General features: G+C 42.3%; 1 protein-coding gene across 20 annotated transcripts in view; it reads left to right on the top strand.

The window, feature by feature from the left end:
• Eif4g3 (eukaryotic translation initiation factor 4 gamma 3) overlaps nt 1-27001 on the top strand; it is a 230594-nt gene that overhangs the window by 99342 nt on the left and 104251 nt on the right. For 12 of the 20 annotated variants that reach the window (XM_041652792.1, XM_041652786.1, XM_041652788.1 and 9 more), the window contains 5 exons: nt 2602-2622; nt 3450-3629; nt 3975-4089; nt 11540-11637; nt 14231-14353. In XM_041652792.1, the coding sequence (XP_041508726.1) occupies nt 2602-2622; nt 3450-3629; nt 3975-4089; nt 11540-11637; nt 14231-14353 (537 nt within the window). The remainder of the gene's footprint in view (nt 1-2601; nt 2623-3449; nt 3630-3974; nt 4090-11539; nt 11638-14230; nt 14354-27001) is intronic. The other 8 variants (XM_041652793.1, XM_041652791.1, XM_041652790.1 and 5 more) reach the window with 1 other exon arrangement.

Genomic DNA, 27001 nt, shown 5'->3' with positions numbered 1-27001 from the left:
CTCTTCTACCTGACACAGCCCTCTATGGCAGCACTTCAACAGAACTCTTTGTGATGGTGGGCATTTAGCTCTTCACTCCCCTCGCTACTGTAGCACTGGCTGCGTATGGCACCAATCACTTGAAATGTGATGGTGGTTTTCAGATAACTGAGAACTGTCCCTTCTACAGAAGGGTTAGGCGTAATTATAGTTCTCAGAGACAGACAGTGAATGAGTGGATAGGTGATGTAGATTGAACACTTTGGAGCCAGTAAAAAGAAAGACATACACTCATTTAAGTACCAAACAGTTACGTATTTCATTGCTCAAGTTTTTAATATTTCTTTTAGTAACTGGCAGTTTACTGCCATGCCTACCCATCTGAAAAATAACCTACATTTCTTACTCTACTATTAAGTAGGATTCATATACCAGTGAATGGTTAGGAAGGGGCATAGAAAAGAAACTCAGCCCCTACTTTGTGTTTCCAGGCATCATGACTTTTGTAGTCCTGTACGTGTGCGTGTGTGCGCTTGTGCGCTCACATCTGCGCCTATCTGTATGAGTAAGAGGAATAGATCAACTCTTGGTAGCTTGTTTTTCTAAAGTGTCATGCAGTAAAGTTTGGATAGGTCTTTCAGATGGTGTGGGAAACATGCACATGAACACAAACAAGTGCTTGTTTCTTTAAAGGGCATAATAAGTCTTGGGATAGGAGAAAGGTATTGCCTTGAATAGGAAACAGTAATTTCATAAAGTAATCAATGCATTTTTCTGGTGGTTAGTTATGATTAGGGATGTGCTGTACTTTAGTGTAGTGGATCAAGCTCCCACCAAGTCCCCTTTGACTCTGAAATGAATACATTTCTTGTGGTCGATCACTTTCTATCTCATGAGAAGTACTGGATAGCCACCAGTCCAGACCCCACGTGTTTAAACTGCAGGTGAGGATGCCCAGCCCTCTAGTGAAACTCTGCTTCTCTGTTTGCATCTGTGGCGTCCACAGTAGCACATGCCTTAGAGACAGAGCGAGGGTGAGTTAGTGTTATGTTAAAGCTTTTGGCCGAGTTTGGTAGCTCCTTAATGCTTGAGAGAGCTAGTTTGTTGTCACTTAATGTGTTTGTCTTAATAGGTTTTACCCAGTTTCAAAGTTGAAATAATAAAAATGTCTTGCTTTGTGTTGTGTTGGCTTGGCTATGTTTACATCAGTTTTATCAGAAACATTCAGATTCGACATGACTGAAGAGAACACACTGTTCAGAAACCCTGTTGATAAGGAAATCTCAGTTACTTTTTTGGATAAGCTGGTTAAAATCCATCAGGATGGTGAGAAAAACACTCATGCATAGGATGTAGGAGTATTTGCCCTGTCGGCCTTCCATATACTTGTATGTGAGCCAAGTACCTTCTTGTCTTCTCTTCTTGCCAATCCATAATAGGACTGACTCTTTAGGGGAGGTGCGAGTGTGGAATTTCATTTGATGAGCTGGCAAAAGAGATAGTGCCTCTAGGTTTGTGGCTTTTCTTGTCTTGACTGCCTCTGGAGTTGATGGAAAGGGATCTCACTGCATGGATCTCTTCATCTTTCCTGCATCCTGCAGGGTTCAGTAGTTGATAGGTAAATGACTGTCCCTCCTTTAACCAGCAATACTTTTGACAATGGATTAGAAAATTTGAAGTTTATTCTAAAAAATGTATTTACAGCAGATTTATATAACTGTGAATGTGTCTGCTGGCCATGGAAGGGAGAACCGTCATTTCAGCCTTCTTGTTTGCAGCTACAGAAGTGCTGTCGGTGGAGATAGACAACTTTGGTTATCATTCCCCAGCTTCCTCTTCCTAAGACACCAACTTTGCCTCTTGTGCCTTTCATCTGCATCAACTCCTTTTTGGCTCCCCCCAGTGGATTCCTCACTCAATCCATTCTCCTGCAACAGCTTCCTATCGCCTGCATTACCTCCTTAGGGCTTTCCTTGTAGAAGGTTGAAAGGGAGTGAGGGTTGGGCTTAAACATACCGTTTTCCCACTTTAGCGCAAAGTGAGAACTTACTCTGACACTTGGAATATCTTGATGCTTATTAACAAAAGGATGGAAAAAGACCCGAGAGGGCCAGAGGTCAGGAGGCAATTCAGGGGCTTTCAGAGTTTGGCCAATGTTTCAGCTTGGTGTTAGAGCTCTTTGATTTAGAGGTTTCTGTGGGTTTTTTTTTTTTTTAATGCCCTATTTAAGATAGTGACTAGATTGTTGAAAAATAATCCAAAGTCATGCAGTTGGACATTTAAGAGCCAAATAAGAGTCAGTAGTCCCAGCTGTACTTTAGCTACCACGTACTTCTTTTAGGGTGTGATAACCAGAAGCCGCTAGAAGGGTTTATCAGTGGATGCATTTCTTCTTTTTCTCAATTTTTCAACTAAATATTAGAACTTTGATTCCATGTGTCCTAGAGTCCTCAAGTGAAGACTTGTCATTCTGATTTTCTAGTCTTCATTTTTCTCCTGAGTTACTGAACAGAAAGCTGTTTTTGTTGAGCTGCATGCTGTAGCCTGCCCTTCCTACTGATCTGTAAGCTTTTCCATTGGCTTTCTTTCTGTTTCCTGCTGCTGCTTGCTTCATAACTGAAGGGAGGATTCAGACCCATCCAGGTAACAAGCTCTTGGTTCTGCATGGCCTCTTTATAACTCTGCCTTCTTGTTAGTTTACAGCGCAGTTGCTAATGGTTAGTCATACTAGAAATGCACTATAGGGTGTAGCTTTAAGCAGCAAGAACTAACTGTGCATAACTACAGTGATGGCTGTCATGTGGGAGGGCTGAACTCTGCTCATTTCAGGCCATTATGAAGCTTGACTAGATTCTCCACTTTTATTACAAAATATTTGAGAAGGCAAAAATGGGTTTAGTTTAGAGTGAGGTTGTATCACCATTTTAACAGGCTTCTTTCTGTTGTGACAGCCTTACAGCTGGTTTTAATTTGGCTTGATGGGCTTGGATGAAAATGCTTGTGTCCGTGGAGATTCTTGTCCTCCTAAATACTCTACAAATGGCTGGCAGTATTGTATTAGGTTGACTACTTTTAATTTTTAATGATTTGATTTTGAGCAACTCTCTCTTTATTCAGAAGCCAGTGCTTTTTATAAAACAGAACATGTAGAGAAATACCACTTACTTCTTTTGTTGTTTTTATCGCTGATGTTAAAAATAATCATTACAGTGCATGGCTTTTAGTTGTAAATAGGTGATGCTAAGCATTGAGACTGCCCTGTTGTGCTGTTGTCTGGAGACATGGACCAGAATCTGATTCCATGTGAAGATAGTTTATGAATTCAGTTATTAGACAACCTATTGTCTTCTGCATATTCTAACTCTTAAGTCAATCAGTTTAATAGTGGGTGGGGGGGGGAGAAAACTCAAGATATTAGATCTATATATTAGCCTTTGTGGAAAAACAAAAATTCTTTCTTCCTCTCCCAGTTTTTCCAGAGGCCTCAGATCCAGCCTCCCAGAGCGACCATCCCAAACAGCAGTCCTTCCATTCGTCCTGGTGCACAGACTCCTACTGCCGTGTACCAGGCCAACCAGCACATCATGATGGTTAACCATCTGCCTATGCCATACCCTGTTCCCCAGGGGCCTCAGTACTGTATACCACAGGTAAGGGAGCCTGGCTTCTAATGGGGATCGGGGTGGTGGTAGTGATTGATAGACTGGATTTTAGTGTCCTGGGAGCTTTTTAATTGATTGCAAGTCTAGCCATTTTTGCCAACTTTCCTAAAACTGTACAAAGATTCTTAACACAAATTTACAAATTGGTAGTGAAATTATTCCCCAGTATCATCCTTCCTATGGTGTTGTTTCATGTCATCACTTCACTCTCGCCGTCACGGACAAACGAACATTTAACGGCCACACCTTCAGGTCTTCTCAAGTCTCTGTACACAGTGCTGTGTTTTCTAAAACTCCCCCCTGTGTCAACTGCAAATGTGTGTTTTCTTCTAGTACCGCCATGGTGGCCCTCCGTATGTGGGGCCCCCACAGCAATATCCAGTTCAGCCACCAGGGCCGGGACCTTTTTATCCTGGACCAGGACCTGGGGACTTTGCTAATGCTTACGGTGAGTAAAAAGCCAAGCCATTCTGCTCATTTGTCATGTTCCTCTTACTCTTTGCTGGCTCACATTAGCTATTACCACTTAAAGGTTTGAAGGATTTTTTTTTGTTTTGTTTTGTTTTTTTTTTTTGTTTTTCAAGACAGGGTTTCACTGTGGCTTTGGAGCCTGTCCTGGAACTAGCTCTGTAGACCAGGCTGGTCTCGAACTCACAGAGATCCGCCTGCCTCTGCCTCCCGAGTGCTGGGATTAAAGGCGTGCGCCACCATCGCCCGGCGGTTTGAAGGATTTTTAAATAAAATCTTACCAACTTTTTTTTTTCCTGTTGAATCCATATGGTAGGTTTCTGGCTTCTCCCACCAAACAACTGTCACGCACATTTTTATGTTTGGTTAATAGTATAATATAAATTTGCCTCCTATCTTTGAGTTTTATCCCCCCACCCCGAACTTTATTGTCAACCCACTCTTTCCCCCATTTCATATAATATCCATGAAGCAGATATTTCAGTTTGTTCTGTTCTCTGCTATGACACAAGCCCAGCGAGTGATGTGTTCCTTACCTGTAGATATTCAGTCAGCGCTATTGTCTGGGCATGTTCTGAGGATTAGTTGAGATAAAAATGCTTTTTGTGGGGGAAGGAGACAGGAGACAGGTTCTCAGTGGGTAGCCTGGCTGTCCTTGAACTCAGAATCCTCCTGCCTCAGCTTTTAAGGTGTTCTTAGTGCACGAATGTAAATGCCAACTAAGAGTTGGCCTGTGGGTTGTCAGAACTCGGAAGTCATGCCGAGTGTTTGTCTAGCACACTTACTGTATATGGCCCTTGTTTCATGCCACAGAACCTGAACTGCAAGGAGGAAAATTAGAGGATATTAGAAAATGAAGCTTTAAGGTTCAGTCATCAGTGGTCTTTTGTAGTACTAGCAAAGCAGAGGCATTGGAGCTTCAACTAACTTAACGCAGTAATCCACTCACTGAGTCTCTCCCATTGTATTTAAGTAGCACCAGGTTGTTTTTACAGTTACTTGTATTTTGGGGTAACCAGTCTTTTTTGGTGGTGAGGTTCTTGGAGTTTGAACCTTTCCATCTTGTGGGTCAGTACTGCCTCATGGCACTGTTTAAAAATGATTTATTTTATAATCTATAAAATCTCAAGACCTCAACAGCTTTCTTAACTATAGGTCAGCTCTGTTAATTTGTATTATCACAATAAATATTATACAAAAATTTTGTAATTAGAAAAGCTGAAATTTTCATAGTAAACATGCTAAAATTAATATTCCCTTAAATTTCATGTTGCAAAGGGTCATGTTCTGATCGACAGAACTGTTTTCAGTGGTTCCTCCCTGAATTGCGATCTGCAGCTTCCTTACAGGTTACTAGAATGATCTTTTGACTCTGAAATAGCATACTAAATTCTTCTTCCATTTTGGAGCATCTGCTTGCTGTTGCTCTTAGTATGACTCTTATAAGAGTAATATGTAGCTGTCAATCTGTCATGTTAAACATTGGCTTTTCTAGCCTGGCAGTGGTGCATGCCTTTAATCCCAGTACTCTGGAGGCAGACATCTCTTGAGTTCAAGGCCAGCTAGGGCTACACAGAGAAACACTGACTTTTTAAAAATGAGTTTTTCGTTCTGGAGAGATGTCTCAGAGCTTAAGAGCACTGGATATTCTTCCAGAGGTCCTGGGTTCAATCCCCAGCAACTACATGGTGGCTCACAACCATCTGTAATGAGATATGGCTCTCTTTTCTGGCATGCGTTCATATATGCAGACAGAACATATTAGACATTATAAATAAATAAATCTTTTAAAATTTTGACTTTTCTTCCTGTTCCAAGTACACTGCTTTACTTATCTTTATGAAGCAGCTCTGTTGATAAGTAGTTTCAGCTCCTCTGTGATTGACATCTGTTTCTTTTGACAAGTCCCTTTCCCACAAACAAATTATTAGGCATGTCCTATAGCCATGATGTGGGCCGAACATCATCTATACTACACTGTTTCAAAAGCGATCTCCATTTCAGTATGTCAGTAACCAAAACAGTGATGAGAATTCAAAGAACGGGATGCAGAAAGCTACTGTCCCTCAGAAATAACACAAACAGTTGTTATTTTCTTTTTCACTTATTTCAAGTGGCACTTAACTGTTTTCAATATCGTGAAATTTCTGGGCATTTAGAAATCTCACACATCTTTTCCTATTTCAGTGTGTTCTCAAACACATTTCCATTTTGATATTCTCCCCCCTTCCTGTGTGTATGTGTACATACATGTAGAGGTCATAGGTCAATGCACAATCCACTTAATGGATTCTGGGGATCTGGTCATCATGCATGTTGGCAGGAACCCTTGTGCAGCTGTCTTGCCCTCTCTTCTTCTTCACCTTAAAAAATTAAAAAAAAATCCCATATTTGTTTGTTTTAAAAATAGTATAATCTGTTTTTAGAACGAATCATAAATCAAATTTTTACTCACATTTTTTCATCATTTGGATGGATACTTTTAGCTGTAAAAATGTGTTACCAGTTACTGTGCTTTTATCATAATCAGAATTCTGGCCTACTACATTAGTTCCATTAGTTGCAGACACTTGACCATCTCATGGTGTGCTGTGGCATTCCTCCACCTTCTTCTTGGAGTCCCTTTCTGTAGCTGTGCCGCTGTCAGATACTTTTCTCTCTCTAGTCCTGCGCCTCTCTTGGGTATAGATTCATAGTGTATGTGGGATAGGTTCCTAGCTCTGTATTCCACTCCTTCAGTCCTTGTCTCCCAGACAGAGAGACCTTGGTACATGTTCTACCGTAGAGTTAGATTCCCACCCTTAGTTCCCAGGTTCATGATTCTCCTTCAGTGTCTGGAAAGGTAGGATTCTTGAAGTATTTTGACAATTTTGAGGAAAGTAGAGTGCTGAACGCTTAGACTAGCCTCCCATGTTGACGGAAGTTTTAGGTTTTTAAGGGTATGGTTAGTGGTAGCAGTTAATATTGATAAAGAAAAGGAGAGAAAATTTGCCAGATGACAGGCCTTGCTACACTGTTTTGACCTAGTCTACCCCACCTATACCTTTTCCTTCTTCTCCTGGGCCTCTTTGGAAGTCTGGCTCATTGAGCTGCTAGGAGCCCTCAGGCACATTTGAACTGTACAGCGAGCAGGAAACTGAATCATGATAAAACAAAACTAGAGTCATTTGTTCTGTTCTCCAGCAAAGAGATCCTGTGTGTTGTGACGTTGATGGACAGTGACAAACTGCTGTTCTGAGTGTGTCGTAAGATATCCCTACTGGACACTTAGTCACTACATTATCTTCATTTCTAAGGCCAATGCAAATTTTCTTGGTTTTTTTTTCCCCAGAACTATGATGTATAAGACATGGTGTTAAATATTTTGTAGAATGTAGATGTCAAGATATTTTTGTCTTTAACATCTCAAAATACACATTTAATTGTTAATACTTGGAATTTTACCAATAAGATGAAGCCTTAAATACTGAATATATGTACATCACTAATTCCCTGATCTTTTCACTATCCTAGGCAAGTAAAATGGCTAAAACCTAACATAATCAAAACTGAACCATATGGGATTAGTACATCTTTAATTTTGCCAGTAAGACCTTTAAAAACTGCTATTTGCTGTCAGTATTATTTTATAATGGAAGAATGTTTCAATAAGAAACAAGATGTAACTTAAAAATAGCACCAGTTATTTATAAAGATGTCACGTTGAAAAATCTATATTCTTAAAGATTCTTTACTTTTCCTGTGCCAGAAAAGTAAATAAAAGACTGTTTATGTGTATGTGAATTTTGAGGTTCTTAGTGTGTGAGTTTTACTCACCTCATTCCTGCTTTTCATATGGTCTAGGTTGGGGAACCACTGGGATTGTCTGAGAAGGTGGGCGTCTCAGGCTTTGAAGGCTGTGGTCCCTGCTTTTGCTCTTTTCTTTTCTACTGCAGATAGATAGTAAGTGCTACTCAATGGGCGTGTCTTCAGTAGAACACCTAATTATAAAATAAATGGTTGATTTTGCCTTTTGCTCGTTGTTGACTGAGTCCTGTTCTAAGCAACCCTGTCTCATTTCCCACTCAAGAACCTTGAGATCAAGAGACATGAACTAACTTAAGTGATAAATGTTCTCATTTTTATAGTTATGTGTTCCTAAGTGTTCTTGGTGGTCTCAGAATTTGGGTTTGCTCATAAAAGAGAACTCCTGTTTGGTTCACTCAGTTTCCTGCCCTGCTGGAAAGCTGAGAAAGCTCCGTGTTTTACTGATTGTGCTTAGCCTATGCTGAGGTCAGCAATTTGTACCTCGTTGATTGATCAGCCATCTGGCGGATGTGTGACAACAACCTCACCAATTCTGTTCTCTCATGTCACCTTTTGTATCTTATTTCCTGAGTGTTTGATGCCAGAGTAGTGTGCTTGCTGCAGCGGGGCAGGGGAGCAGAAGGGCTTCTTTCCCTTTGAACTTCCTGCAACTCTAGTGTGGCCCTCTGCCTAGATCTTTTCCAAACCACTTGAGATGCCACAGATACCCAAAGAGTCTGACACTGCCTCGTGCAGCTCCCAGGAAGCTACATTTGGAGATGTTACAGTGCAGTGACCTTAGAGTGTTCCTTCTTGTGCATCAGACCCTAAGGATAGTGCTGTAGCCCTTGCCTCTCTACTGCGGCGTCACTTTCAGACTTTCCCTTTGGGATGAGTCACCAGGGAGGGTACCCTTTATATCCAGTAATCAACAATAATATGGGGCCAGGGGCTTCTAGTCTCCTGTTCAGTTATAGCCTTGTTTCTGTATTTTTCCTTTAAGCAAATGTTAAATTTAAAAGTCAGAATCTTAGCCTGGTGGTGATGGTTCATGGCATTAATCCCAGCACACAGGAGGTGGAGGCAGACAGATCTTTGTGAGTTCGAGGTCATCCTGGTCTACAGAGGGAGTTCCTGGACAGCCAGGGCTGTTACACAGAGAAACCTTATCTTGAAAAACAACAACAAAGACAGTCTTGCTGTGCAGCCCTGTTTGGCCTGGACCTCTCTGTAGACCAACCTGGCCTTGAGCTCAGAGATCTGCCTGCCTATGCCTCTCAAAGTGCTAGCATTAAATATGTACACCACCACTCCTGGCTCAGCAAACTTTTTTTAAAAATATTTATTTCTTTATTATGTATACAATTTTCTGTCTGTATGTATGCCTGAAGGCCAGAAGAGGGCACCAGACCCCATTACAGATGGTTGTGAGCCACCATGTGGTTGCTGGGAATTGAACTCAGGACCTTTGGAAGAGCAGGCAATGCTGTTAACCTCTGAGCCATCTCTCCAGCCCCTCAGCAAACTTTTTAAGGAGATAAAAGGGTTATCTATCTTCACAATCTTTATTTTCTTTCTTCCCATTCTCTGTTGAGCTTTCTCCTCAGCAGCTTTTGTAAGCATGCTTTCTGCTTTGACAGAGTTTAGCCCAGCCTCAGATTGACAAAGGGGGCTCATTTGGAGACCAAAGGTTGCTGGTTCCTTCCCCTCCCCCCTGTGCCAAACTGAGTGGTTACTTACTGTCCCTAATCTCAGAACTGACCTATACACTCTCCTGTTTGTTATTTTTGAGACAAAGTTTTACTCTGTAGCCCAGGCTGGATTTGAACTCAGGATCTTGCTGCCTCAGCTCAGTGCTGGGATAGTTGCATGCCCCACGGCACCCCCATGCCTGCCTCCTTCCCTGATAGCTGCAGCTGTTGCCTTTGTTTCCCTCCCTGCTGGTTTTTCTTCTGTGGCCTCTGACAAAGATGGCTTCTTGGGCTTATTTATCTGCTCTCATTTTCTCATTTATCTAATCCCATGATTTTGGTGTTGCTTATTACAAAAACCTTTGCTAGTTTGGTTGGCTACTACTTTAATCCCAGCACTCAGGAGGCAGAGGCAGCTGGATCTCTTGAGTTTGAGGCCAGCCTGGTCTACAGAGAGAGTTTCAGGATAACCAGGACTATACAGAGAAACCCTTCTCCAGAAAAATAAAGAAACCAAAAAAGCCTTTACTGATTACAAAATTAATAACTTTAGAGGCTGAGGGTGTAGCTCAGTTGGTAGAGTGTCTGCTTAATCTGCACAGTGCTCTATTCCACCTTGGACACCCCATAAACCTGTATCATGATCCAGGCTTCTGATTCTAGCACTGGGAATGTGAAGTCAGGAGAATTGGAAGTTCAGGTCTGTCTTGACTGCCTAGGCAGCTCTGTGTCAGCCTTTGTTGTTTGATGCCCTGGATGAAAGTAACCAGACATACAAGGGTACCTAGTTCCTGCCTGTTTTGTGACTAGTAATCATCTCAAACAGCTCCAGAATTGAAATCCTTTTGTTTCTGGCCATTTCTTTCATGTTCCATGTTTCCCTGAGTAGTTCTTCTGTTCTTTCTCTCAGGCAAAACAAAAATTTAAAACAAACAAACAAAACCAAAAAAAACAACCTTCAACAATTTTTCTTTTCTAAATATGTTTTCTTCCACACCATTATCCAGTCAACAGATACTGAAGATTGGCTTTCTAATTCTGCACCATCTCTCCCCTCCCGTTCTTCTGTGTACCACGATTTGATAGTAATTAGAACAATATTCTACATTTTGGATATTAAAAAAAAACGCTTTGTGTATCTAGGTCTGTCTGGGGAGAAGATAGCTTTGACTGTTGGGCAGTAGAGTCAGAGCGTGAATAAAGTCTGTCTTTTAACTTGGATGTGATTGTTGTCAGCGTGCTTGAGGGATGAGAGTAGGAAGAGGGTGCAAAGAGAAGGGGATGTAGTCTTGAGTGTGCAGAAATTGGAACTCAGCTTGGAGCTTGGTTCTTCTTGGGATGTTGTCTTCCCTGCTATCTTTTGTTAAAGCTCTTTCCTTAAGGACTTGTAGGGAGCCTAACCACTGGCCTTCTGTAGCTGTGCCTCTTCACCTAACCACTGGCATGCTGCAGCTCTGGCTCTTGATACCAAAGAATTTGCATCATCTCTACCCCAAACAAAAGTCCCAGAAGACAGTAACTTAGAGAGTCACTGTTGTGAACTGTGGGCCTCAAGACAAGATTCTTCCTGAAAGCTGTAACCAGGGTACACCAGATAATCCTGGTGTCACTCTGTAGGAATTGGGCACTGAACTGTTTTCTTTAGATTCTTTTGGTGTTTAGAGATATTACATATTTTAGGGGTAATTTCTTGACTACTATAGTAGCTGGAGGACAGAGGTTGGGAATGCTACCCAGGTTTGTGGCTCCGGCCTATATCCCAGGGAACCAGAGGCAGGGGGATCTGACTTGTAGGTCAGTGTGGGCCACAGAGTCCAAACCCTATATGAAGCGAAGAAAAGTCGGTAGTTTGTTTTCATTTTCCCAAGAGCTTGTTCAGGGCACCACACCATTGCAGGCCTGTAGTGTTTGACAAAATAACTGAATGCTTCTTATTCTGTTCTGATTCCTTAGGAACGCCTTTTTACCCAAGTCAGCCAGTGTATCAGTCAGCATCTATCATAGTGCCTACGCAGCAGCAGCCCCCTCCAGCCAAGAGAGAGAAAAAAACTGTAAGAGATCTTCATTGATTTGTCATAAATTGGGGCATATAATCATTTCTCAACCAAGCATATCTGATCATTATCAATCTTAGTGTACAGTGTGCCATTTCTTCCTCTCCCTTGTGTCACTGCCTCCCCCTAGCCTAGTGTTTCTGGGCACTTAACTAGAAACTGCATACCCGTTCCCCTAGTGTCACCTTTTCCCTGCTAGGCATACTGCATGCTTGAGTGGATCCTGACTCTCCTTTACTGCAGTGCTGAGCAGCAAGTTTGAACTGCCAGAAGAAAACAGTAGCGCCAAAGTAAAAAGAGCCAAAATCCTAAAGAGTCACAAGGAGGGGGAAGAAACTTTGGAAGACAGAAACAGCAAGCCAAATTTAATAAATATATCTATTTACACTACATTATTATAAAGGTGTTGCCTCTGTCTAGTAAGACACACCCAAGAGCCCAGCACCACATATATATTGCAGGATGTTTTGTAGAAGACTGGCTTCTAGCATTTTACCCAGCAGAACACACACAATAGATGATGCTGACTGTCAGTCAGTAGTGCCCATATCTCCACAGGTGCCCCAGGAGGGAGTGGAGCTGTCCAGCACTCCCGAAGTGCTCTTATTTAAAACAAGTAAAGAATTCAAATTTGGTGCTTTGACTAGAAATAAATGACTTATGAACATATCACCATAAACAGAACACTCCAATTTAGCATGACACTGCAGGCAAGAAATGGGACTTTAAAATGTTAAGTCAGTATGGTAAAGTTGACTGAATGGCAGTCTGCAATGCTGAGAGAAATGGTGCTAACAGAAGTAAAAGGTAGTGATGATGAAGGTCGTTAATAAGAAAAGAGGAAGTTGGATGTGGTGGCACACACTTGTTATCTGAATATTAGGGAGGCTGAAGCAGGAGGATTGATCAAGTTCAAGAGCAGCCTGGGCTACATAGTGAGTTCAAGGCCATTCTGGGCTACATAGAAAGACAGTTTGAAAAGCAAACAAAAAGAGCTGATAATGACACCTAGGTCCCTGTAGCCTTCCAGATATTCTAAAGTTTCTTGATAGTGAATTCTATGAAGTTTTCAAGCAATTAGTTACTTTACTAAGTTGTGCAGGTAATGCACTTCAGAAGGGAACCTACTTACTACCCCACTGTCCCAGCTCTGAGGTCCTGGACCCAGGTCCTCCACTCTCATTACAGCACCATCCTCTTTGACATCCATAAGCATGGAGAGCCATTGAAAGTTCACAGGAAGCTCATGTCACAGTGTTGTGTTCCACTCTAGCTTAGAGATCCTCTGTCAGTACATTTAGATCTGCCTTGTCCTTCCTAGTGGTACTTTGATAATTTAACTGTAAAAGTTTAGGATAATATTGATCTGTTCTGTTCCCTATTGGCTTGAATGATGTGTCTGGGCATTTACTCGGAAAAAGCAACAGTACAGTTAGCATCCTTACAGGAATGTACATAGTCTACATGCACACTGCAGCCAGCATCCTAACAGGAGTTCACATAGTGTACAGAGAGCATGCTGCAGCCAGCATCCTCACAGGCGTGCACATTGTGTACATGCATGCTGCAGCCAGCATCCTCACAGGCGTGTACATTATGTACATGCACGCCTCAGCCAGCATCCTCACAGGTATGCACATTGTGTACATGCATGCTGCAGCCAGCATCCTCACAGGCGTGTACATTATGTACATGCACGCCGCAGCCAGCATCCTCACAGGTATGCACATTGTGTACGTGCATGCTGCAGCCAGCATCCTCACAGGTATGCACATAGTGTACATGCACGCTGCAGCCAGCATCCTCACAGGCGTGTACATTATGTACATGCACGCTGCAGCCAGCATCCTCACAGGAGTGCACTAGTGTACATGCACACTGCAGCCAGCATCCTCACAGGTATGTACATTGTGTACATGCACGCTGCAGCCAGCATCCTCACAGGAGTGCACTAGTGTACAGAGCACGCTGCAGCCAGCATCCTCATAGGAGTGCGCGTAGTGTACAGAGCACGCCGCAGCCAGCATCCTCACAGGAGTGCGCGTAGTGTACAGAGCACGCCGCAGCCAGCATCCTCACAGGAGTGCGCGTAGTGTACAGAGCACTCTGCAGCCAGCGCCCTTATAAAAGTATACAAAGTTCTGGGCAGGTGAAATCCTATTCCTAAATCTTAGCAAATGTATGTATTTTGTTAGTGAGCTTCAGGGGACCATTTAGAACATTGAAAACCTATTCAGGCACTTAGTTATTCTTAAACTATATCTGGCTCTCCTTGATATTAAGAACTATAAGTAGAATCAATGTATTTGGCAGTCTTATACAAGCGTAGATATTTTACTTTTTTGACCTAGAAATTCAGTCAGCTTGGTCCTACTTTCCTTGCTTTTAGTTCTTTTTATATTTAGTTCAGGTTGCAGCTTGTTGCCTACATTTGTGTTGAGATGACCTTATATAGTTTTGTGATTGAAGTTTAATCCACTGTGGAGATTAACAGATTTAATAGTTATCTCCATGTGTACCTTTGATTCATCATCTAAATCTCGTACATAGACACCTAGATTTATACTTAACGTTTTATTTAACTTTGTAGATAAGAATTCGAGATCCAAATCAGGGAGGTAAAGACATAACAGAGGAGATTATGTCTGGAGGTGGCAGCAGAAATCCCACTCCACCTATAGGAAGACCCACATCCACACCCACTCCTCCTCAGGTAAGTAGAGTGAGTATGGTGGTGGGTGATGGGCACCAGTTCACTAACCTCTACTGGCTCTCTTTTCCAGTGGTCACTTTCTGTACTTCCCACTTACGTTGGTTGTTTCATAGCTTGAATATTGCTAAGACAGACATGTTTCTCTTTCCTAGTTGCTTTAAGACATTATTGGTGATGTTTCTGTGTATTGACTTCACATTCAGAGCACAGTTGCTGCCGCTATTCCTAGGGACCTATTGCATGATATCCAGAGGAGCTGTGTTCGTATGGAAACCACCTCATTGGATGAGCATTTTATGAGTTCACTCTAGAGCCTTAGGAAATGCTGTGGAGTGGCATGATGACATTGAGAATTGAAGCATTTTAGCAGACTGCGATGCTTCAGATGACTGCCTCTGTTAGAGCAAGTTTGGATGGATTGATCACAGGCGTTTCTTAGTGTTGAAGACTATACAGATGAGCTTCTTGTGTAGAGTGTATATCACCTCTGCTTATTTCCAAGAGCTGTATATACATTTTGTTGGGACTGGTGAAGAATGTGTCTATGGTCTTGGAAGGAATCCTAGCATCCCAACAGGAACTAGTTTTTAGCAAACTGTAACTTGTAATTAAAAATAAAATAGGTTTCCTAAATTTGAAACTTTATTTATTTGCTGGGTGACTTTCCAGTTTTCTCAGTCACCTAGAGTCCAATAGACAGAAGCAGCTGTTAAGGGCATGGTTTGCTTTTCTCTGTGGTTGGAAGTTGAGTCCCCAGAACTAGTGTACAAGTAGGTAATACAGAAGACACATCAGAATAGCGACTCATCGACTTATTGTCACAGAAGGTGTACACTTAAATACCGAGGCCGCTGAATGCTAGTTTGACTTAGAACCCTTATACACCCATGGACTAGAGTTAGCTTGAATAGCTCTGTTGTGTAATGGTATATTTCACCTGGAAATGTTGATTCTTCATGAATGATGGTTTGTCTCAGTCCCCATTACAGAGAAGCGAAGAATATGTGACCACCTAGATAAGAGAGTTTCAAGATTGTTAAAGAACTTTTTTTAAAAATTGTCCTGAACGTCTGAATGATTAAGAATATGGTTTCTTCTCTAGATTTGAACTTGCAATAGGGAGGGTTTCTAATTTGAAATAGCCTACATGGACAGCCGTGTTTTAACACTGTAGGAAAGTTTACAATTGATTGATCAGGACATTAATATTTGAGTGTGTTTCCAAACATCAGTTAAAATAGGGTGCAGTTGACAACATCTGTTGATTGTCTTTAAATTCTCTATCTTTTTGCATTTAAGTCCTTGGTCTGCCTGGTGGTTTTGTTTAGCTGTTTTTTTTTTTTTTTTTTTGTGTGTGTGTGTGTGTGTTTGTGTAAATGTCTGACTCATGTATGGGTGCCCTTAGGGGCCAGAAGGTAGTATCTCCTGGGGCTGGAGTTACATGCTGATGTGGGTGTTAGCTTGTGTAAGCACAGTGAGTGCTTTTGGTCCATCTCTATTCAACATGTTCCTGCCTTTTAATCTTGCAAGTGTGGTCCTATGCTTTTCCAGCCCATGTTCAGTCCTTCCCCCTTTTTTTGAGATCACGGACATGAACACAAGTGTTGGTGTCAGTGTATCCTGAACCCATTGGCTACATTTGTAGCAGGTTAGAGACACAGTCATTGACCACAATGGAAGAGCTTCTTTTTGAGTATTGTCTCTTCTATGTTGCATGAGTGTCTCTTATTAAGTGACACACATTTGAATGCATACATTTAAATCTTGTCTTTGTTTATGCATGGAGTTTTGGGGATGGATGCATAGTTATTTTTTTTTTTTTTTTTTTTTTTTTTTTTTGGTTTTTCGAGACAGGGTTTCTCTGTGGCTTTGGAGCCTGTCCTGGAACTAGCTCTCTAGACCAGGCTGGTCTTGAACTCACAGAGATCCGCCTACCTCTGCCTCCCGAGTGCTGGGATTAAAGGCGTGCGCCACCATCGCCCGGCTTGCATAGTTATTTTTAAATGAATATGTATATTTTTCTTCATAAGAAAATCAACAGCTCTTGGCTTCATTTCTGGGAAGTCATAGAAAGTTGTGCACAGGGCTGACCTTGTTCTGCTGTGCCAAAAAGTATTAACTATGAGAAGAAACACTGACTATCAGAAGCTGGTCTGCTATTTTCCTTGGGGCTGTAGGTTCTGATGTTAACACTGATGTTAACAGAATTCTCTTACCAGGAAGAACAGTGCTGACCAATGCAAGCCCTCAGCCTTGGGCCTAGAGAATACACATCTGCAAGTCAGACACATTTCCAGATCCACCTCTTTCTCTTTTCCCTCCCTCCTCTCTCTTTCTTTCTTTCTTTCTCTCTCTCTCTCTCTCTCTCTCCCTCCCTCCCTCCCTCCCTCCCTCCCCTTCCCTTCTTTCTTTTCTTTTTCTTTTTTTTCTTTTTTTTTTTTTTGAGATATTGTTTCACTATTTAGCTCTAGTTGTCCTGAAACTCACTGTACACACCAGGCTGACTCAAACTCAAGAAGAGCTGCCTGCCTTTGTTTGCTTGCCGAGATCTGGGATTAAAAGCGTGCCCCACCACACCTAGCCTTCAGCTCCATCTTGAATGACTTTCTGGTTTAAAACCTGTTGTAGGGACAGCCCTCTGTGTCACGGTGCAGTGCCAAGAGTCTTTTTTGATTTCACAATATATCCTCTTTTGTTTCTGGTTAGGGTCCTTTTGCTCTGTTCAGGCGAAATTGTTGGTAGGTGAGCAGGTTCTGGGTGTGTGAGAGCAGGCGACACCCCTAGTGTTAACAGTCTTTATGTAGATCTTAGAAGATGGGATTGCTGTGTCCATGATGCAGCCAGTGCTGTGGTTCTTGTGTAAGTCTGGTCAGTCAGGATCCCTTAGTGTTTAACAGCAGTCTTGCAGCTCTTAGGTACAAGAGCTTTCTGGAACTCTTTCCAGTGACCAGGCTCCACAGTTTGTATCCCTGTGGTCCCTCAGCAGTCTTTATCCTTCAGTCTTGTTCTGTCCTCCCTTGCCATCTTCCTTTCACCTTCTTTTGTACTGTCTATTCTTGAACCATTCAGCTGTCTTTCCTTTGGCTGCCAAGCAGCCACAACTGCCTTGCCTCTTCTGCTGTATAATCTACCACCATCTCTCAGGGATATTCCTGCTAACATTCTCTGCCATTGATGTCACCTTGCTCTTTCTTTTTTTCTTTGTAAGTTCATCCCATACAGCCCAAAGTAGGCAAAGTGCAACTTCTGAAGCCTTTTATTGGACTTTGTCACATCACCAGACTCACTACTTGGGCTCGAACAGCCTTCTTGTGGAGCCATAGGAGAGGTGTTTTGAGTCGATCACAACTTACCCTACATCCAAACAAAGGTTTATGTCTATTCCAATCACAGTCTTGTCTCCTTAACATCATTTACAACAGCCTTTCTGCTAGGCCAGCAAGTGAATTGCTCCCCTTGTGTTCCAGATGGAAATGGCTACCGGGTCATCTGGAATCCATCAGGGACTGTGCTAACACAAACTTGACAGCTGTAGCAGACCTGGTTGGCTATGTTTTTAGAAGCTGGGGCAAACATCTGTAACTGTAATTTTTTATTTTTTTTTAAGGAATCCATGGAGTGTTCCAAATGGTCACTACTGACATAAGGCTTGTCTGCCCAGCTGTTGAACTGACAGCCTTTTAGCTCAAGGTAGCCAGGCTAGCACAGGAGTGTTCACAACTTCTACACAGGGCGTCTGCTTGTCCCACCCTCAGCTTTTCCGCCTGTTTACCAGGAGGAGCCTCAGAAGAAATGCTCCCAGAACCAACTTACAGCTCTTACTACCAAGAGTGACTGTAACTCGTTTTCTTGATCTCTTCTGAAGTAAGTTCTTGTTATGTAGCCCTGACTGGCCTCGGACTGATAGCAGTCTTCTGCCCAGGCCCCTGAGCACAGCATGGCAGACGTGTCCATGTATCTGCTTTAACCCTGATTTGCATCTGGCTGGTGCACCATGGCAGATGGGCTCTCGGTACCTCTCTGGACACAGCTGCGTGTGCTGTCATTGCAAAGCCATGTGGGTGCTAGGATTGAACCTGGGTTCTCTATAATAGCAACACATGCTCTTAAGTGCTAAACCAATTCTCCAGCCCCAAAGTACATTTTTAAAAAATGCTCTCCATTTTATTCCCTCTCACCCTCCACCTCTCCTTTCCCTCTTCTCATCCCTTTTAGGATCACCCTTAAAGCAAAGCTAAAATTTGGGAAAGGGTCTTATACCAAAGAGCATGGTCAGGAAAAGGTTGGAAACTTGATTGCTTAAAGGGGAAATCCTCTTCTGTATTTTGGAAATTTGCCAAAGCCAGCAGGCTAGTTGTCCCTTACAGAACTACTCTGCAGGCCTCTGGGAAATGGAAGTCTGTGACCATTTACCACTGAGTTATTTTATGCCTTAACAGTCCGTTGTTTCATTACGTTGGGTTGGAGGCTTAGGTCAATGCTGATGATGTTCGCATAAACTACAGTGAGGAGCCAAGTTCCCGCATGTACAGCTTGGAGGCAGAACCATTTACAAAGTCTTGTCTTAGCTTTTTTGAAGTAGGATTTCTCTGTCGCTTTGGAGCCTGTCTTGCTTTAGACCAGGCTGGCTTTGAACTCCTGGAGATCCGCCTGCCTCTGCCTTCCATGTGCTGGGATTAATGGCTTGCGCCACCACCGCCAGGCTTGTCCTTACTTTTAAAGTTGTGTCATTTATGTCTTTGGCACAGTAAATTGGCCACTCTCTTCTGGGAAGCATTTTGTCATGGTTTTTAATGGTGGCTGCAGTAAAATAGCAGCTAGGAAGTTGAACCACATTGTTCTTCCCTTCAATATAGTAGTGTTAGTGTCAGCCCTTGAGTTAAGTATGGTACTGTTCGACAACTTGGCAAACTCTGGGTACTAAGCTGGCGTGCATTTTTTGTGTTTAAATGATGTTATGGTGAACAGGGCCTGTTGCTTGTTAAACTGTTCTGTTGTTTAGAGTGAAGTGTACCCAAGAAATGACTTTCACTTGGTCTGTTTTTGGTAAAATATCTAATTTTAAAAATACAACTTAGTTTTTCCTGTTTGTTTTTTTTTTTTTTTGTTTTTTGTTTTTTTTTTTTTTTTTTTAAGCAATTAGGAAATTCCTCTGACTTGAGGCCACTTCTGCAGTTCCTTACTGTTGTGAGGAAACATGCTTTGGCTGGTTACATAAACTGTTCGTCTCGTTAGATTCTGTTTTTCTACTTATGTAAACTATAGTTCATCAAATTCTGAGTTAGCCTTTGTTTTTAGAGTGTGAGGCTTCACCTTATGTGCCCTCTGGACTGTGGAATTGTAGCTGTAAAAAGCAGGTCTGCAGTGGTGGTGTGTGTGTTCAGTAAGTCAGATCAAGCCAAACTGAAATACTATAACAACAGGTATATTGAGCAAAGCAAGTCCTGTGCTGGTTCTCCAGTCCCAGAGTTCGAGGCCAGAGAAGTTGAGCTCTGAGGCCAGGGCGGGAAAGTTGTATAGATTGTAGGTGAGGGGTGATGATGTGTCAACCACAAGCTGAGTTTATGCTCAAATATGATCAAAAGCTGATTGTGCTTAAGCAGGGACTTAGATGGCTGGCAGCTTCAGGGGATGAAGCTGTAATAGCCGCCAAGAGTGCAGAACTGAGGGTTGTTTTTTTTTTTTTTTTTTTTTTTTATGCCTTTTCTTTGTTCAAAGAGAGGGGGGTGGAGAATGAGAGGGAACAGGGCTTCGAGATCATGCAGGGGAAAGTCTGATGTTCCATCCAAACAGTAAGAGTGAAGACTGGCAGTCCTGAAGGGAGTGTTTTCATTTATAACAAACCTACCTAGTTTGTTTTCTGTAGGTTTTTTGTTTGTTGGGTTGGTTGGTTTTTGTTTTTGTTTTTTTTTTTTCTCTTTGGGGGCCTGCCACTCAGCTCCTGAAGGGAGACTTATTATTACTTGGGAATTCCGGGCCTTTTTTTAAGCCAGCTTTTCTAACGTAAATTATCCCATTTCTCTTTAACAGTGTTTTGCCTCTGGGCTTCTTATCTTTCTTTATTCTATATATCTTTCTTTCCTTCTCACTCCACGGCTGGGTGACCCCTTTCGTCTCCCTCTCCTCCTCTTGTTGCTCCACATACTTTTTTCCTGAGACTGGATTTCTCCTCCTGCTTATTCTCTCTGCCTGCTAGCCCCACCTGTCCTTTCACCTGCTTTGCTATTGACAGTTCAGCTCTTTATTAGACCAATCAGGTGTTTTAGACAGGCACAGTAACACAGCTTCACAGAGTTAAACAAATGCAGCATAAAAGAATGCAACACATTTTTGCATCATTAAACAAGTACCCCACAGCATAAATAAATATCACACATCTTAAACTAATGTTACTCAACAGTTTGCTGGGTTTTCTTTGTTTTGTTTTTTATTTTAGTAGGAGACAGGATCTCACTATGAGGCCCTCTCTGGCCTAGAATTCCCTGTGTAAACCAGCATGGCCCTAAACTCAGGAGGTAAGGATTAGGACTAAGGGCAATTGCTACCACACCCAGTGGACCCTAATAGTCCTACTCTTTGCACTTGAATACATTTGGGAGCCCTGATGACATAATGACCAAATCCTGCCCCACCCACTACACTGTTGCGTTGGCAATTAAGTTTCCAGCAGCAAACTTCACATATAGGAACTACAATGATATGTTTCTCCTGTCTCATAGTCTCCTTCTGCCTTTATTAATAGCCCTTTTTGATACATAGAAGCTTTTGAATGTTTATAGTCTTAAATGTTTAACATTTCTTGTTTTGTGTTTGTTTAAGCCTGGGTCTCTCTGTTGCTGTGGCTGGCTTTGAACTCACAGAGATACTTCTGTCTTTGTGTCCTGAGTGCTAGGATTAAAAGGGGTGTGACAATTACACTGGGCAGTCTAGATATTCCTTAGTGATTTGTGTTTCGGGGCTTTGCTCTCCCTCACCCCGCCCTTTCTAAGATTGCACAGGTATTACCATGTATTCCAGTCCTCAGTTCTCTAATTCTGCTGAGAATTAGCCTACTGTCACTTTATTGCTGCTGTCGGTAGTCACTGCAGCCACTCCTAGGTGAGGAAGTGATTGTGTACCATTCCATATTGCATTATGGCCATTCTTAAGAGATCTGGGTTCCTTGGTGTGGTGGTTTGAAATAAAATGGCCCCCAAAGAGAGTGGCACTATTACGAGATAGAGTCTTTTTGGAATAGATGTGGTCTTGTTGGAGGAAGTGTGTCATTGTGGAGATGGGCTTTGAGGTCTCATATAAGCTCAAGGCATGCCCAGTGAGACAGTCTATTTCCTATGAACTGCATATTAACATGTAGCAGTTGCTTCTTTAACACCCTGTCTGCCTATGTACCACCATGACAATGAGCTAGCCTCTGAAACAGTAAGCTACACACTCAGTTAAATGTTTTCCTTTTAGCTGGGTGGTAGTGGCACACTTTCTTGATCCCAGCAGGCAACTCTCTGTGAATTCGAGGCCAGTCTGGTCTATAGAGCTAGTTACAGGTCTGCTAGGGCTGTTATACAGAGAAACCCTGTCTTGAAAAACAAAACAAAACAAAACAAAACAAAATAAACCAAAACAACAGCAAGAAAAAAAAAACAACAAAAAAAGTTTTTGTTTTTAAGAGTTGCCGTGGTCATGGTGTCTCTTCACAGCAAATGAAACCCTGACTATGACACTTGGCCAGCTTTGTACTTAGTCTCTATAATGTGGTATACCGTAGCATTTTGAGGTTAACAATTAAATTCATGGTCTTTTTCTCCCCACCTTCATACATAGCTGAAACCAAATCTTTCTGTCTTCCTCCTCAACCCTGTGCATATTGTATGTATTCAGTGGCTAAGGCCTGTCAGGTTCTTTCCTCTATTTCAGTAAAACTCCCTGAGCCCTCAGCACCACCTATAATGCTTCCTTCACAGGGCAGTATTAACTTTATGATGTGGCCTGCTTACTCTTCCCTCCAGTTGCCCCGCTATCAGTAGTCAGAATTAATTTTTTCTTTTAAAATTCTAAGTATTTATTTTGTATGTGTGAGCAGGCTGCCTGCATGTATAAACTTATGTGCTCGCTGCCTGCATGTATAAACTTACGTGCTCGCTGCCTGCATGTATAAACTTACGTGCTCGCTGCCTGCATGTATAAACTTACGTGCTCGCTGCCTGCATGTATTAACTTATGTACTCGCTGCCTGCATGTATAAACTTACATGCTTGCTGCCTGTGGAGGCCAAAAGAAGACATCAGATTCCCTGGGACTGAAGTTACAGGCTTTGTTGACCGAGGTTTCTGTCCCACCAGGTCCCACATCCGTTTCGTCCCAAATAAACATACAGAGGCCTACATTAATTATAAACTGATTGGCCTATTAGCTCAGTCTACTTATTAACTCTTATAACGTATATTAGAATTATATCATAATTCTTGTCTGTGTTATCCTCGTGACTTGGTACCTTTTTTGGCTAGGCAATCACATCTTGCTTGCTCTGTGTCTGGCTTCCTTTGAGTCTGGGTGATGACTGTGGACTGAAGCTTTCTTCTTCCCATAATTCTCGTTGCCACACCTATACTTCCTGCATGGCTACTGGCCAATCAGCATTTTTTTTTTATTTTTTATTTTTTGGTTTTTCGAGACAGGGTTTCTCTGCGGCTTTGGAGCCTGTCCTGGAACTAGCTCTGTAGACCAGGCTGGTCTCGAACTCACAGAGATCCGCCTGCCTCTGCCTCCCGAGTGCTGGGATTAAAGGCGTGCGCCACCAACGCCCGGCCCAATCAGCATTTTATTAAAAATAATGCAAGTGACAGGATAAAAAGATCATTGTCCCACAGCACTTGTTAGCCACTGTGTCGACCCTGGGAACAACAGAGGATTGTAACAGCTGAGCCCTTAGAGTTAGGGTTTTTGTTTGTTTGGTAGGTTGGTTGGTTGGTTGGTTGGTTGGTTTTTCCAGACAGGGTTTTTCTATTACAGTTCTAGCTGTCCTGGAACTGGAGTTAGTTTTTTTTTTTTTTTGAGAAAAATAATTTCCGCCTCCTCCCAGCCTCCCACTCCTCTCCCCCTCCCCCCACTCCTCTCCCCCTCCCTCTCAAGTCTGAAGAGCAGTCAGGGTTCCCTGCCCTGTGGAAAGTCCAAAGTTCTCCCCCCTCCATCCTGGTCTAGGAAGGTGAACATCCAAACTGGCTAGGCTCCCACAAAGCCAGAACATGAAGTAGGATCAAAACCCAGTGCCATTGTCCTTGGCTTCTCAGCAGCCCTAATTGTCCGCCATATTCAGAGAGTCCAGTTTTATCCCATGCTTTTTCAGTCACAGTCCAGCTGGCCTTGGTGAGCTCCCAATAGATCAACCCCACTGTCTCCGTGGGTGGGTGCACCCCTCTTGGTCCTGACTTCCTTGCTCATCTTCTCCCTCCTTCTGTTCCTCATTGGGACTTTGGGAGTTCAGTCCAGTGCTCCAGTGTGGGTCTCTATCTCCATCCATCGTCAGATGAAGGTTCTATGGTGATAGGCAAAATATTCATCAGTATGGCTATAGGATAGGATCATTTCAGGTTCCCTATCTTCAGCTGTCCCAGGAACTAACTGGGGACCTCGCCTTGGGCACCTGGAAGCCCCTCTAGGTCCAAGTCTCTTCCCAACCCTAAGATGGCTCCCTTAATTAAGATATGTGCTTCCCTGCTCCCCTATCCCAATCATCCCGTTGCCCCAAGTTCTCCCCATCATACCCTACTCACTTTTTTCTCCCCATCTCCCACCCCACCCTTAAGATCCCGATTTTTTGCCTGGCAATCTTGTCTACTTCCCCTACCCAGGAGGATAGCTATATGTTTTTCTTTGGGTTCACCTTCTTATTTAGCTTCTTTAGGATATCAAATTATAGACTCACTGACCTTTATTTATGGCTAGAAACCAATTATGAGTGAGTACATCCCATGTTCATCTTTTTGGGTCTGGGTTACCTCACTCAGGATAGTATTTTCTAGTTTTTAAAGCAGAATTCTGCATTGTGTCACATTGATGGTAAAAGTCCATTCCTTTCTTCCTCTTTGTCATGGAGATCAAAACCTAAACCCCAGGTATAGCTTGTAGGTCCTCCTGTTGTGTTCTGACTGGCCTGCCTCCTTCTGCTAGCTTGCTGGCACTTTGGGTTTTCCTCTTAGTCCCGTATAAACTGACCATTCACCCATATGAACTTCCCTTCTGCCTGGAATTCCTCTTCCTGCACTTCCTCCTGTAGGTGTCCCAGCACCTCTCATTCTCCTTCACCCTCCCTCTCAGCCTCACATTACATCTCCAGATTGTGTTCTCTCTATACTGTTTGGCCCTCCAGTATCACCTTGATAGCCAGGTGAATTCTGGTGATTGTTTTTGTGCTTTTTATCTTGGTATTTATTTACTTTGACCAAATATTGGGTGCATAAATTTGTGGAGCATTAGTCTTAGTTCCCCATGGGTTCCCAGTGTTTTGTACATAGTGAACACAGCTGTGTAATTATGGGTAATTCTGTCTCACTTATGGAAGTAGCATATTTTCTTCCTCATGAAAGAATTAATTCCATTATTAAATGTGCTGTTATTTTGCTATTTGTCTTGGATGTTTCTCCGTGAAATTCTATATGTATTTATTTTCTGGATCTATATATGTTAAATATGTGAGACATTTTATATAAGGTTTATTCTAAAGTTACTGAATGGGCTTTTAGGAACACCAGGTAAATCTGGAAAAGATAGAATATGTGATATTGAAGTGGTATTTGATTTCGGCAGCAAATGCCCTAGATTTATTGCTTATTTGTACATAATTATTGGAAGTCTTTGCCTTCCTCTCATTAGTAATAGGATGGGCAAACGTTTTCTGTCATGGGCTGGTAGTGTCATAGGCTCATGGTGATTGAATTGAGATTATGCTAGATTAAAACTAATCTTGCTGCATTGTCTCTGGTGCTGTAGGTTGGAGCATTTCAGCAGAGAAGCAGCCATGTGTGACACCAAATGTCTACTCCAATGCAGGGGATTCGTGGGCACCAACACATATTTTCACATATTGAAGTGTTGAGGTTTTTTTTTTCTGGATTTCTTCTGCCCCAGCTATTTCAAAATGTGTATCTTTCAATATTCTGATGAAGTCCAGACCTGGCCAGTGCACCCTGTGCCACATGTGCTGACCTCTGCCGGAATACAGAAACCGTGGACCGTAATAGAAAGAACTCAATTGTGCAAAGAAATATTGAGAACAATTTTCAGATTTCTGTTGCCTTTTATTTTCCCTTTCTGAGGCAGATTCTCATCACATAGCCCAGTCTGGCCTCACACCTGTAGGTCTCTTGTTTAGCCTCCCGAGTGCAGGGCAGCTATATGCTGCCTTGTTGGCTACTTGCTTTGTCTAGCAGGGAAATAATTAGATGCTTTTGTTGTCATTGTGTATTTGCTTTGTGAGACAAGATTTACAGCGCTGGCATGCTTGAATTTGTGGTAAGCCTCCTATCTCAGCATCTGTTCTGGGCTGGATTATATAGACTGAGCCTATACCTGGCTTAACCTGCTTTTCAGGAGTGAATTCCTCCAATATTTGGGCCCAGGCCTTCTATTATTTGCTCCTGGATCCCGAAGTTTAATCGTAGAGTCTTAAATTCCCATTAAGAGTGATCATCTTAACCAGAAGTTAGAAAACGGTCATTTCCTGTGTTATTGGAAGTTTGTCTGCTGCCCTCATTTAAACTTCCCTTTCACTGTGTTCGTCAGTATGTGTTTCCTCTTTTTCCTGACAACATGGATCTTAGCAAGGGTTAGCAGGATACAATTTAGCATTGGCACAGATTATAAACCATTGAAACAATGTGGAGAGATTTGCTGCCTTAGCCGTGATTTGTACCTGTGACTTCCTAGCATCTTTCTTGTTCATATGTTCATCCAAGTCGTCCTTTCTGACATTATCATTCCTACTGATAGAGAATGTGCCTGAAGTCAGTGGTTGGGGGTCCTGTGAATTCTTGGTGGAACTCAGTTTCTTTACATGGGTCCAGATGCTTATATTAGAGTCTTCTTATTTTGTGTACTTCTGATTTTTATGACTTGTTAGGTGAAGCAGTTTATGATTATTTGTGGTTTGGCAAGATAGAGGACTCCTCTGTTAGGCTCATGGTGATTCAATTGAGATTATGGTAGATTAAAACTAATGGAGAATGAGATTAAAAGCATATGCTATGTTAATATTGTCATTTTCATAATATCGGGTATGAAATGTTCAAGTTTAAGGTAGCATAGACCCTTTAGTGGATCTTCATTACACAGTGAACCATCAACAGCATGTCCTCAAAGGTTGTGGGTTTACACCTTCCCAGTGGGTATTTGGGCTCAGAACTTCTGCTAACTCAAGAAGTCATCTTAGTTGTGTGCTCGTCAGTGTGCATGTGTGCACCTAAGTGTGTGTGGTATTTGTTAATGCATATATTGTACATAATTGTGCAAGTTGCCATCATGTGAGTGTGTATACATCTGAGGACAGTGTTGGGTTTCTTCTCTTAATCAGTTTACTTTTTTATTTTATTAATTTTTTCATATATTTTTATCATTTTCTTTCCCCTCCCTCAAACCCCCATCTTCTCTCCTCCCTCT

The sequence above is a fragment of the Microtus oregoni genome, unplaced genomic scaffold, assembly GCF_018167655.1.
Source record: "Microtus oregoni isolate MIOR12 unplaced genomic scaffold, Mior012 000005F_ref0000423, whole genome shotgun sequence".
NCBI classification, from domain to species: domain Eukaryota; kingdom Metazoa; phylum Chordata; class Mammalia; order Rodentia; family Cricetidae; genus Microtus; species Microtus oregoni.
The sequence above is the reverse complement of the archived record's forward strand: the minus strand, read 5'-3'. Positions and strand labels throughout refer to the sequence as shown.